The 14,181-nt window shown below is 40.6% G+C and overlaps 1 protein-coding gene across 1 annotated transcript; it reads right to left on the reverse strand.

Annotated features, from left to right (window-relative positions):
• Positions 1-455: 455 nt before the first annotated feature.
• LOC138953952 (uncharacterized) lies at positions 456-9,173 on the reverse strand. The gene is made up of 10 exons (XM_070325969.1): positions 8,944-9,173; positions 7,948-8,055; positions 7,549-7,594; positions 7,007-7,165; positions 6,451-6,506; positions 5,844-5,981; positions 5,234-5,402; positions 4,625-4,735; positions 3,822-4,040; positions 456-729 (listed from the first exon to the last, which is right to left on the reverse strand). Exons 1-10 carry the CDS (start codon positions 9,060-9,062, stop codon positions 502-504), a joined length of 1,353 nt encoding a protein of 450 aa, XP_070182070.1. The 5' UTR covers positions 9,063-9,173; the 3' UTR covers positions 456-501.
• Between the last annotated feature and the right edge of the window lie 5,008 nt (positions 9,174-14,181).

Below are 14,181 nucleotides of genomic sequence, written 5' to 3' on the forward strand. Positions count from 1 at the left end.
CTCTCTCTCTCTCTCTCTCTCTGTAAGAGACAAGAAAGACACACAGTGTGTGTGTGTATTTCTTGTTTTTGGTGTGTTCACAACAGTGAAGATAATTGTCTCTCCCTCTTTAGGGCGAGGGCCAGATGCAAAAAAATATACCTATGCTTATTCTGTTACCCTCGTAAAATAAAGAATTGTCATTGTCATTCTCTCTCTCTCTCTCTCTCTCTCTCTCTCTCTCTCTCTCTCTCTCTCTCTCTCTCTCTCTCTCTCTCTCTCTCTTCAGTTTGCTGATAGTACTTATATTACACAAACATGAGCGCGAGGAATGCACGGTATTGTTTTTCATGCATGTATCCAATTATTTTTAGCAGTTATCACGGGTTCATTGACCATCCTAAATTTCAACGCGATTTATTCAAAACATTCACCTACTCACTCACTAACTCATCAACTCAACGCAACACAGCAAAGTTGTTCATCCTGCCAACCCGTTTACTTATTCATCTAACATAGGCGTCAATAACCCGTGATATCTACTTTCACGAAAACGTCTTGACCTTGGGACAAGGTGAAGGTCTGTTTGAGGTCAGCTCGCTCCTTCTTTCCGAGAATCACGTGCAGCTCGTAGTCACCATGGAAAGCACGCACAGTGAAGCTGTCCCCTGACTCGGACAGCGTGTGAGTTTGGTGTGTCATCCACTGGTTCTCCAGCAGGTCAAACACAAGACGCCCGGCTGCGTTCAGCTGCTCGTGAAAGAATGAGAAATGAAGACAGTATAGTACATGTATTTAGGCCTTCTTTAATTGAAACCGAAAATTCAGCGCCAAAGCTTCCTGCAGCGAGCTTCGTGAACTAGACTTCGCGAAGTCAACTTCGCCCAATTTACATGTAAGGTTTCAAACTGAACAACAAAAGAATGCACTGAGTCTGACGCTCAATAATTATAAGATTGCAGGCCTTTTCTTCAGGTTTTGCTGCATCAGTCAAAATTCTTACGGGTGCCGACTCTGAAAACAGAAGAAACATTTTCTTCCCTCGCTCCACAGCCACGACCAATATAAAACTTTATCGCATTTTTACTGATCACATGACAAAAACACATGTTGTCACTGGTCAACTAGGAACTGTATATCAATTGATATCGCAGAGGAAGTTCCTAGTGAATTTGATATCGTGCAGGAAGTAGTTTTCCAATTGTAATTTTGAAGAAAAACGTGAAATCTCACTTGAAGGAAACACAAGTCTCCCATTATTTTAAAGCGCAAATTTATAAGTTTAAGCTGTGTAATGAATAAATACACACTTTTTCCACCCACCTTTAACAGAGAAGTAGTAGAGTAGTATGTTTTAATCTTACCGAGGGAGGCGATTGGAACAGCCGTAAACAAATTGAACTTTGGAGCAAGAAGCGAGTTCTCTTGCAGGTTATCAGCGCTCATCACTCACGTAAAGGCTGGAAATGAGCAGCCGATTTAAACGTTTTGCTCCAGCATGAATCACTGTCCCATCCCTCTTTGTCGTAGCCATGCAAAATCCACACAAAAACCTCAACGGCTTCAAAACAGTCACGAAGGCTATCGGAAGACGCCATCTTTGAAAGTTGTCTTGGAATATTGTGTCGTCTGCAGTTGGCGGTTCGACAAAATTATCAACACTGCAGTCCGTCGATAACGACTAAGGACTGGAAGCTGTCTTCTACACAGAAAATGAGCCAGACGACTTCACTGATACAGTCCGGGGCACTTCAGTTCCTTCCATCGTTTAGAATTGCCAAATTAATGCCTTTGAAATCTAAAAGACTGCAAGTGACCGCGAAGGCTGTTCCGTGTTCCTCCACTGAACCTTTTTTGTGTGATCTGTTTACACAATATTTTTCTTTTCTTTGTTGTGTTTAGATGCCTTACCATTTACGTCTTAGAAAACGAAAGAGTATTTGAAAAATGAAAGTTATAGCAGCAAAGTTGCGAAAGCAGGAACAGACAATCCAACAATTCCAACATGGCAGTAGCCTCCCTTGCGCATGACCGATTTCTTAGACTGGGGTTAATGGGTTCTTCTTCCGAAATGGAATGCGATAAAATCGTTATCGTTAGATTTGACTGCGATATATATGATTTCAGCTTTCTCGACATTGGCACTGATTAATCTGGATATCGCAGTCAAATCTAACGATAACTAATAACAAGTCGCGTAAGGCGAAATTACTACATTTAGTCAAGCTGTGGAACTCACAGAATGAAACTGAACGTAGTCCGCCGCTAGTGGAAAAGGCAGTGAAAGTTACGAGCCTGTTGGCGCGGTAGCGGATGCGCCGTGCTTCATAGCACGCTTTACTGTACCTCTCTTCGTTTTAACTTTCTGAACGTGTTTTTAAAGGCACAGTAAGCCTCCCGTAAACCATCACAGAGCTCCCCGAGCGTCTAAATACAGTACAAGCATACTTCCATTTGAACGCTCACCGAACGGGAACATCCTGGCTGCTTTCTGTCGAGCGTGAGACATATTTTCCAAGAATTTATTTTCGTAGACTTGTTCCGTTAACAACAACGGCGCCTCGTTTTTGCGCTAGACCTAACTTTTAAAATCTAAATAATAAATTGACAGCTTGTTACACAAACATTCTTTAATCATAAAAGAATTCGTTTTTCATCAAGACAAGATCAGAACAATTCGAAGTTGTGAAAGTTTAAAAAAAGAAAAGCCCGGAAGCAGGGTCACGCAAGGGTCGTAGCAGACGACGGCCGGTTTATCAGTGCAAATCGCCGTTCCTCTCAACAGTCAAAAGCCATCGCTAGAGTTCTTGTGAACCACAGCCGTTGTTTCGTGCATAAAAAAACGTGCTATTGTAGATCAGCTCACGTCGAGTCGCATTCAAATGACTAACTATGACGACTGCATTGTGAAAAGGGAAAACTGGATCACACGGGTTCACGATGGCTCAGGGGTAAGATAAACCACGCAAAAATAAATTCTTTGAAAATTGTTCGCTCTTTACGGAGGGCACCTAGGATGTTCTCAATTGGTGAGTGTTTAAATGAAAGGGTGTTTGTACTATGTGTAAAAGCCTGACCGTATCTGTGATGGTTTACGGGAGGCTTACTCTGCCTTTAATCCAAACATATCATATCTATATGTTTTTAGAATCAGGAACCGACAAGGAATAAGATGAAATTGTTTTTAAATCGATTTCGGAAAGTTAATTTTGATCATAATTTTTATATTTTTAATTTTCAGAGCTTGTTTTTAATCCAAATATATCATATTTATATGTTTTTGGAATCAGAACATGATAAAGAATAAGATGAACGTACATTTGGATCGTTTTATAATTTTTTTTTTTTTTACAATTTTAAGATTTTTAATGACCAAAGTCATTAATTAATTTTTAAGCCATCAAGCTGAAATGCAATACCGAAGTCCGGCCTTCGTCGAAGACTGCTTGGCCAAAATTTCAATAAATTTGATTGAAAAATGAGGGTGTGACAGTGCCGCCTCAACTTTTACAAAAAGCCGGATATGACGTCATCAAAGACATTTATTGAAAAAAAGAAAAAAACGTCCGGGGATATCATACCCAGGAACTCTCATGTACAATTTCATAAAGATTGGTCCAGTAGTTTTGTCTGAATCGCTCTACACACACACACACACGCACAGACACACACACACACACACACACACACACACACACACACACACACACACACACACATACACCACACCCTCGTCTCGATTCCCCCCCCCCCCCCCTACGTTAAAACATTTAGTCAAAACTTGACTAAATGTAAAAAGACGTGTCCAGGAGGAACACCACAAAGTCAATAAGCCTACATACCGTCAAGTCATCACCGGAGGCCAGACAAGCTTTCTCTCCCCTCCAGTGCCTCTCGTCCCAGAATCCCCAGATCAAGATGCCGTCCACTGCAGGGTGTCCGTACAGTGACCTCAGCGCCCTGTCGTAGTAGTCTGCCCTTGTGTTCTCGTCCACTGCCCCCACGTCCATCTCTGTCACCCAGATGTGCAGTCCGGCCTCGGACAGCAGGTCCAGTCTTTGCTGTATATGACATAAATCGAAAGGTACTAGATGACGGGAAGGGGCCACTGTATGTTAAATATTTTCAGAACTTTTCCTAAGAATAACTGCGATTCAGACACACGCACGCACATACACATGCACGCATGCACTCACGCACGCACGCATACATAAACACACACACACACACACACACACACACACACACACACACACGCGCACGCACGCACGCCGCGGCATGCACTCACGTAGGCACGCACGCACGCACGCACGCACGCACACACACACACTAGCACACACACACACACACTAGCACACACACACACACACACACACGCACACACACACATTCACAAACACGCACACACACTACATTTCGCTTAAAGATTCAGGCAAGGTTTTTTTGGGTATTAATTGTCCAAAGGGCTTATGTATCTGGAATAGTATGAAAGTTGCCCTTTTAGCTTGGTCCAGTCTTCTTCTTCCTCTCATTAGCTAGCTTGGTCAGGTATTAGGATTTGTGTTGCCGCCAGATAAGCCAATATAGGGGCCTACGGTTTTATTTAAAGGCATGGAATCGTAAGCTCATCTGCAGTTAGCTTTACCTTGATGAGGTCAGGGTCTGGCTCGGTGTTGTCATGGAAGTGGCACTGTGTCCCCATACCATAGAGACCCACGTTGGCTGCTTTGAACTTCCGCGCTTCCTCCAAATAGCGCTGTGAACAGAAGACGCCAACCAACACAAACAAGACTTATTGCGTTCTTATGGGTCACATGGCGAAACAGTTGGTCAAATATCCACATGATATCAACTGTTGACAACAAAAAGCTCATCATCTTACACGTGATGATGACTTACACTTATGACTGATATTATGGCTGTATCCAACGATAGCTAATATCACGGCTCTCAATGAGCCAAGTCTGAAAAAAATCACCATACAAAAACTGCGGTCTTCTGAAACTTTTCGCAAGATAAACGGATTTTTACCCGTCACAGGCATCAAAAGCGCATACATACCCCTAACTGCCACACGATAGGGAAACAATGTTGTTTTATCTACTTTTTTCCTGATATATCAGAATAGGAAGAAGAGAAAATGACAAATAACAGGAATCTGTGCGAACAGTTTCCCAACCTGACGCAGGCAAATCATTTAAAAAAAAAAAAAAGGAATGCTCTCGTACAGTTTCCGTGTAAAAATTATACTTACTTGAGTGTCCGTGCCCGTTACAACGCTATAGTCGTTGAGGAACAGGTGTACAGTGGGGTCAGTGTCGTGCGCGATACGGTAAATCTCTATGCTGTAATCTGGGTCATGTAGTCTGTCCTGGTACCACGTGCCGTGCAGGTTTTCGTTCACCACGTCCCAGTGTTCTACTCTGAAGCAGAGTCAGTAACAAATTAAAGCTAGTTTGTTAATTATAGCTTGCCAGTAATAAGAAGGGGAACTGACTGTCTTTATCGGCGAGAATCTGAGCGTGCTTGACGTGCTTGACAGTCCGTTGGCAACGACTGACGCAGACGGACAGACTCTCGCTCTCTCTCGCGCGCGCTCTATCTCTCTTTATCACTCACTCACTCACTCACTCTGTCTGTCTGTCTCTGTCTCTCTCTCTCTCTGTCTCTCTCTCTCTCTCTCTCTCTCTCTCTCTTTCGACAGAAACAAACACGGAGTTACAGCGGAAATTTCACCACCCCCCTCTCCACCTCCCCTTCCTAACCGACAAACACGCACATAAGAACACACACTCACACACACAGCGAAGGCATAACAACGCCATATAACCTATACCAATGAAAGGAAGTGCATGCGTACTCACAGCCCCCGAGTTTTGTTCATGGTTTCCTCCACGTGATCCTTCACAGCCTGGCGCAGCTCCTCCCCGGCCAACGCCTGCACCCAGGGCTGTACGAATTTGGGCACCGCCCACACCAGGTTGTGGCCCCTCACTTTTAGTCTGCATAATACATCGGGCAAAGTTTTTTTGGGGGTGCTCATTAATATAAATAAATCGCAAGTCAAGACTCAAATACTATAACATTTTAATGTCCTTTTAAACGATAATAAATGCCTTGTAGTGCCGGGCGGTTTAAAAATGTTTTAATTCACATTGGTTCTGAATTGCACTAAAATCATCAAGACATTTTTGAAATATCACTCACTGAAACAGACGCAGCACGCGCGCCTGCTTAAATACACACACACAAACACACACACACACACACAAACACACACACACATAAAACACACACACACAACACACACACGTACACACACGCACACACACACACACACACACACACACACACACACATATACACACGTACACACACACACACACACACACACACACAAACACACACACACACACACACACACCAACGTTATATACAATAAAGATGAGACAACACAGTCATACACAGTACCCTTGACTTCTTAGTCCGTTGACCATGTCCAGCCCGCTTTGATAGTTCTTTTGGCCCTGTCGGATTTCAGACGTCATTTAATGCCAGCGAGACACGCACTGAAAACAGCACATATGCTCGCACGCACACACACATGCAGACAGACAGCAACAGATATATACACACACCAACATCAGTACACACACCACACACTCACAAACACACTTACGCACGCACGCACGCACATGTTGTGCCCAAAAAGTATATTTAGAATTCTTAGATAATTACACTGTATAATCAACAAAAACTTGACAGAGAGTATTATTTACCATTAAAGTATTTACAATTATCAACAGCCTGATGACAGAAAGCCGCTGGTTCATTTGAATCCTTGTCATTGTCTAAGGTGCCAGTTGCAACGTCATGTCGTCTGTAGAGCATTAAACTTACCGGGCTTCTTATGCTTTATCACCACCGCGCCACCTCGACCTCATTTGGCTATGGTAATCAACAGGATTATTAACAAAGTTTTAATTTTATTTATAAAGTACCATTGGAATACAATTTGGATACTCACCCTAACAGGTTCAATATAGCCCCATTTGAGAGAGTTCTCGGGAACTGCCCAGGTGAAATGTTTCCCGATAAAGTCTCGGTACTTCGCTTGGCTGGCATTGTTGTAGTAATCGGAATTGACTGCGGTGCCGAAAGGAAATGATTTTCGAGTTTGGATAATCTGAGGTGAAAGAACACGCCTTTAAATGAAAGCCAACCACAGGAGAGATACTTGTTTAGGAAAAATAAAACACCAACAACAGCAAATAAAACAACAAACAAACAAACAACACCGTTTGCTTGTAGGGACATGTACCCGACACAAAATTAGGATGGTATGTCAGTAACTTTTTATGTTTAAATCTGTTATTATTTTAATGTGTTTTAGTAGTAGTTACGCAGTAACATTTCAAATGTTTCTGTCGTCCCGTACATAACAAACAAGTTCAACTTGAATTAGTTTTTCCGACTGGTTTGTCAACCGGACGTATGTTACGACGTACATTCATCCCACATTTTTCTACTGACCACACCGATGTGAGTCAAAAGCTAATGAACACTTACTTGCAGCGTAATGTTACTGTCGCTCATGCCAGGTGCCTTCGTAACACTGAAGAAATATATAAACATAATTCTTAAACAAAATTTCACGAATGGTCAGTTCATGAATGTGTGACTTTAAAATTTTTTTAGTTTTTTTACTGAAGTGGTGAATACAATAGACATTACTCACTATTAACGTTACATCATTATCACTAGAATATTTAGACCTTTGTATTTCTCTATCTATTGCTACTAATTACCCTTGCAACTTGCTCTTTCTTTTGTTATTGCCTTTTTTCGTCGCTTGTTTGATTGCTTGTTTTTGTGTTTGATTTTGCTGTTACATTTATTTTTTAGATTCAAAGTCGTGCACATGTTACAGATCATGATTTATATTAGGCAGGTAAAATTTTAACTCACTTGATGTTGATATTGTTCATTCGTATTTTACGAATGACGTCATCAGTGGCATTACGCCATGACGGATCGCTGCGGCTGCGTGACGTTGTTGTCCGACCAGCCAGGAAACTGACAGAGGGGGCCAGACCGATAGTAAATGTAAATACATTAAAAAAAATAACAAAAATAACAGCAACATCTTTTGACACGTTTTGAAAAAAGAAACATCAAGAAAAAACAAAACCAAGGTGCAATGGAAATATAACTGAGGAAACATCAGTTCTATTACCTCTCGAATTAGTGCTTTTGAGGCTTGGCCATATGCTACGTCCTGAATATTATTTTGGGCATTCGTAGAAATACACAATTTGCTGAATTATTTCTTCTGTTTGTTTGTTTGCTTGCTTAACGCCCAGTCCACCACGAAGGGTGAAACATGATCAGGGTGGTGCTGGTTTGACATTTAACGTGCTCCACACACAAGACAGAAGTCGCAGCACAGGCTTCATGTCTCACCCAGTCACATTAGTCTGACACCGGACCAACCGGGCAGTCCTAGCACTAACCCCATAATGCCAGACGCCAGACGGAGCAGCCACTAGATTGAATTTTAAAGTCGTAGGTATGACCCGGCCGGGGCCGTTCGAACCCACGACCTCCCGCTCACTGGGCGAACGCCTTACCACTAGGCCACCGTGTTGCGGTCATTTCTTCTGTACTAGCGTTGGCAGCCAGGTTATCTAAAACGGAAAAGACTGCGTAGACTTCAACATCTTTGTTCTGTCAGTCATGCCACACACACGTCCAAAACACACACGCACATCGAAGTACGCGTACGTAAACATACTGAAACTGAAATATATATTTGTATATATATATATAATCAACGTTTTACAGAGTCTAGTACATATATAACCATCAAACCAAACAAACTGATTCCGCATCGATTCTAAGCTTAAACAAAAACATTAATCCATGCCCTGATATCAAGCAAGAACCAATAAACCTTGCCTATACCTGGTTTCGGGTTTCACTGGATAATTCACCTCCACAAACGCATTGTGCAGACGGTTAGCTTGTGCAGATCCCGAGATCAGGGATATAACTAGCAAGACGGCCAAGACCACTCTCCACATTTTCAAAGGTCTACGAATAGGCTACGTAGGGGCAGCAAAGAAAGTTAACGAATCAAGACTAGTTGAATCTTACTGCAATAAATACTCCACAATGCACGAAAGGAAGGGATCCGATCCAAACCGCCTTGCAGGTTGCTCCTTATCGCCCTGGCATAGATACTTCAAACTATGATGCCAGCCGACAACCTGCCCTTGTTGAATAAGCTTATAAGCAAATCAGACAGTTAAAGCAGTTTGGAACTAAACTTGGGTCAGTTCTGCGCATCAATTGTTCAAACAATAGCCATGCTAAAGGGAATCAGCACCGTCCTTTACTGAGTTAATTTTTACATTTAGTCAAGTTTTGACTAAACGTTTTAACATAGAGGGGGGAATCGAGACGAGGGACGTGGTGTATGTGTGTGTCTGTCTGTCTGTGTGTGTGTGTAGAGCGATTCAGACTAAACTACTGGACCGATCTTTATGAAATTTGACATGACAGTTTCTGGGTATGATATCCTCAGACGTTTTTTTCATTTTTTTGATAAATGTCTTTGATGACGTCATATCCGGCTTTTCGTGAAAGTTGAGGCGGCACTGTCACGCTCTCATTTTTCAACCAAATTGGTTGAAATTTTGGTCAAGTAATCTCCGAAGAAGCCCGGACTTTGGTATTGCATTTCAGCTTGGTGGCTTAAAAATTAATTAATTACTTTGGTCATTAAAAATCTGAAAATTGTAAAAAAAAATTGTTTTAAATAAAACGATCAAAATTTACGTTCATCTTATTCTCCATCATTTTCTGATTCCAAAAACATATAAATATGTTATATTTGGATTAAAAACAAGCTCTGAAAATTAAAAATATAAAAATTATGATCAAAATTAAATTTTCGAAATCAATTTAAAAACACTTTCATCTTATTCCTTGTCGGATCCTGATTCCAAAAACATATAGATATGATATGTTTGGATTGAAAACACGCTCAGAAAGTTAAAACGAAGAGTGGTACAGAAAAGCGTGCTATCCTTCTCAGCGCAACTACTACCCCGCTCTTCTTGTCAATTTCACTGCCTTTGCCATGAGCGGTGGACTGACGATGCTACGAGTATACAGTCTTGCTGCGTTGCATTGCGTTCAGTTTCATTCTGTGAGTTCGACAGCTACTTGACTAAATGTTGTATTTTCGCCTTACGCGACTTGTTATTTTTATTTTCTATTAGTGTGTCGGCCTGTCTGTCTTCGAATTTCTGCACGGTTTCTTGGGAAAAGGAAAACAAAACAAGTCGCGTAAGGCGAAAATACAACATTTAGTCAAGCTGTCGAACTCACACAATGAAACTGAACGCAATGCAATTTTTCATCAAGACCGTATACTCGTAGCATCGTCAGTCCACAGTTCGTGACAAAGGCAGTGAAATTGACAAGAAGAGCGGGGCAGTAGTTGCGCTGAGAAGGATAGCACGCTTTTCTGTACCTCTCTTCGTTTTAACTTTCTGAGCGTGTTTTTAATCCAAACATATCATATCTATATGTTTTTGGAATCAGGAACCGACAAGGAATAAGATGAAAGTGTTTTTAAATCGATTTCGGAAATTTGATTTTGATAATAATTTTTATATGTTTAATTTTCAGACCTTGTTTTTAATCCGAATATAACATATTTATATGTTTTTGGAATCAGAAAATGATGAAGAATAAAATGAACGTAAATTTGGATCGTTTTATAAAAAAATAATTTTAATTACAATTGTCAGATTTTTAATGACCAAAGTTATTAATTAATTTTTAAGCCACCAAGCTGAAATGCAATACCAAACCCCGGCCTTCGCCGAAGATTGCTTGGCCAAAATTTCAATCAATTTGATTGAAAAATGAGGGTGGGACAGTGCCGCCTCAACTGTTACAAAAAATCGTCTTCATAAGCTTCAGCGCTGTGTTAGGAGGAAGGAGGGGTCGTGACTTAGATCGCACAATGACAGCGTTAAGCGAGAAATTGTCACTAATTGACATTCACAAGTGAAGACTATAGATCTAAATCTAAAGTAAAACTAAAAGGCAAACTGCGTATGCACCGACTGAGACGCATTACTGATCCACTGAGCCATCGCGTTTTGCACTGAAGAGACATCTGAGTTATCTACCTTAGTTCACGTTTTTCGTTTCCCGGGAAAAGTACCTTTTTATTTTTTTTATGGCCGGACCACTTTTAGGAGCTGTGCTACGGCACTGATTTAAGGTTATGTAAGCCAACAAGGGATCAATCTAACATATCAGACTCTTTTCGTTTGTTATAAGAGTCAGGATTTCATTCAGAAGGTTTTTTTTTTTATTGTTCATACGACGTATCAGTGAAATGACGGTCTGGACCCGACCTGTCTTTCAGTTAAACATTGTTCTGTTGTGAATGGAAACGGAAAGTTACACTTTTATTTATTTGCTCCAGAAAAATGCAGCGACCTCTATATTCCTTATCTTTAAGAAGAAACAAGTCGCGTAAGACGAAATTACTACATTTAGTCAAGCTGTGGAACTCACAGAATGAAACTGAACGTAGTCCGCCGCTTGTGCAAAAGGCAGTGAACGTTACGAGCCTGTTTGGCGCGGTAGCGGTTGCGCTGTGCTTCATAGCACGCTTTACTGTACCTCTCTTCGTTTTAACTTTCTGAGCGTGTTTTTAATCCAAACATATCATATCTATATGTTTTTAGAAGTGAGGAACCGACAAGGAATAAGATGAAATTGTTTTTAAATCGATTTCGGAAAGTTAATTTTTATCATAATTTTTATATTTTTAATTTTCAGAGCTTGTTTTTAATCCAAATATAACATATTTATATGTTTTTGGAATCAGAACATGATAAAGAATAAGATGAACGTAAATTTGGATCGTTTTATAAAAAAAAAAATTTTAATTTTCAGATTGTTAATGACCAAAGTCATTAATTAATTTTTAAGCCACTAAGCTGAAATGCAATACTGAAGTCCGGGCTTCGTCGGAGATTACTTGACCAAAATTTCAACCAATTTGTTTGAAAAATGAGAGCGTGACAGTGCCGCCTCAACTTTCACGAAAAGCCGGATATGACGTCATCAAAGACATTTATCAAAAAAATGAAAAAAACGTCTGAGGATATCATACCCAGGAACTGTCATGTCAAATTTCATAAAGATCGGTCCAGTAGTTTAGTCTGAATCGCTCTACACACACACACACAGACAGACACACACACACACACACATACACCACGACCCTCGTCTCGATTCCCCCTCTATGTTAAAACATTTAGTCAAAACCTGACTAAATGTAAAAATTAGGCCACATATTTTTAAAAGTATATCTATGTAAAAAACATTAAAACAAATCGAAATCAAGACGTGAGTACGTATTCTTGTTTCGTAACTCAGGATACTATAATTATGTAAGGTATGCCTAAAACAAGTTCGGGGAAGGATGTCATGACATATATTTTCTAAATAGGCCATGCAGTTTGCTGATCAGCTTTTTTACATTTAGTCAAGTTTTGACTAAATGTTTTAACATAGAGGGGGGAATCGAGACGAGGGTCGTGGTGTATGTGTGTGTGTGTGTGTGTCAGTCTGTGTGTGTGTGTAGAGCGATTCAGACTAAACTACTGGACCGATCTTTATGAAATTTGACATGAGAGTTCCTGGGTATGATATCCTCAGACGTTTTTTTCATTTTTTTGATAAATGTCTTTGATGACGTCATATCCGGCTTTTCGTGAAAGTTGAGGTGGCACTGTCACGCTCTCATTTTTCAAACAAATTGGTTGAAATTTTGGTCAAGTAATCTCCGACGAAGCCCGGACTTCGGTATTGCATTTCAGCTTGGTGGCTTAAAAATTAATTAATGACTTTGGTCATTAAAAATCTGAAAATTGTAAAAAAAATTTTTTTTATAAAACGATCCAAATTTACGTTCATCTTATTCTCCATCATTTTCTGATTCCAAAAACATATAAATATGTTATATTTGGATTAAAAACATGCTCTGAAAATTAAAGATATAAAAATTATGATCAAAATTAAATTTTCGAAATCAATTTAAAAACACTTTCATCTTATTCCTTGTCGGTTCCTGATTCCAAAAACATATACAGTGAAGTAGATATGATATGTTTGGATTGAAAACACGCTCAGAAAGTTAAAACGAAGAGAGATACAGAAAAGCGTGCTATCCTTCTCAGCGCAACTACTACCCCACTCTTCTTGTCAATTTCACTGCCTTTGCCATGAGCGGTGGACTGACGATGCTACGAGTATACGGTCTTGCTGCGTTGCATTGCGTTCAGTTTCATTCTGTGAGTTCGACAGCTACTTGACTAAATGTTGTATTTTCGCCTTACGCGACTTGTTTTTTCTCCGTTGCCCTTTGCTTTACTGAGAATATTTACATCACTGCAGTACTGCCAGCATCTTGAACACACGGCCAGTACCGTGTAACTGGCCTTGATACGGAACGATCCAAGGGGGGCAATCTCAGTCATCTGAAAAAGGGAAATCCAAACGCAATCCGCTTTGTTCGATTTTATGGGCTTGGACGATAGAGAAAAATAAGAAAAGCAAAAGCTGGAGTCCAGTCTGGACGAAACTGCTATCAAGAACGCAGAATTGATTTTTTCTGAGTTTTTTTGTTGTTGCCGTAAGCGCCGTGTCGAGCTAAAACTGAAGTTGCGGCACAATTTCGCTTCTCTGATGCTTGTTGACATGCATCAACGAAGGGTCCTCACTCTGGAAGAGTTTCCTGCTCCGATAAACATGGCGCTTACGGCAACAAAAACAAAAAACTCAGAAAAAATCAGTTCTGCGTTCTTGATAGCAGTTCCGTCCAGACTGGACTCCCGCTTTTGCTTTTCTTATTTTTCTCTATCGTTCAAGCCCATAAAATCGAACAAAGCGGATTGCGTTTGGATTTCCCTCTTTCAGATGACTGAGATTGCCCCCCTTGGATCGTTCCGTATCAAGGCCAGTTACACGGTACTGGCCGTGTGTTCAAGATGTACTGCCAGCTTCAATTCTCATCGGCGCTGTTACTGAAACCTTTACCTCCAACACTGTCACTGATCAAAATACTGTTGTATATAAAATTACATGTGCATATATTAACCTTCGCCC

Source organism: Littorina saxatilis, linkage group LG17 (genome assembly GCF_037325665.1).
Source record: "Littorina saxatilis isolate snail1 linkage group LG17, US_GU_Lsax_2.0, whole genome shotgun sequence".
NCBI classification, from domain to species: Eukaryota; Metazoa; Mollusca; class Gastropoda; order Littorinimorpha; family Littorinidae; genus Littorina; species Littorina saxatilis.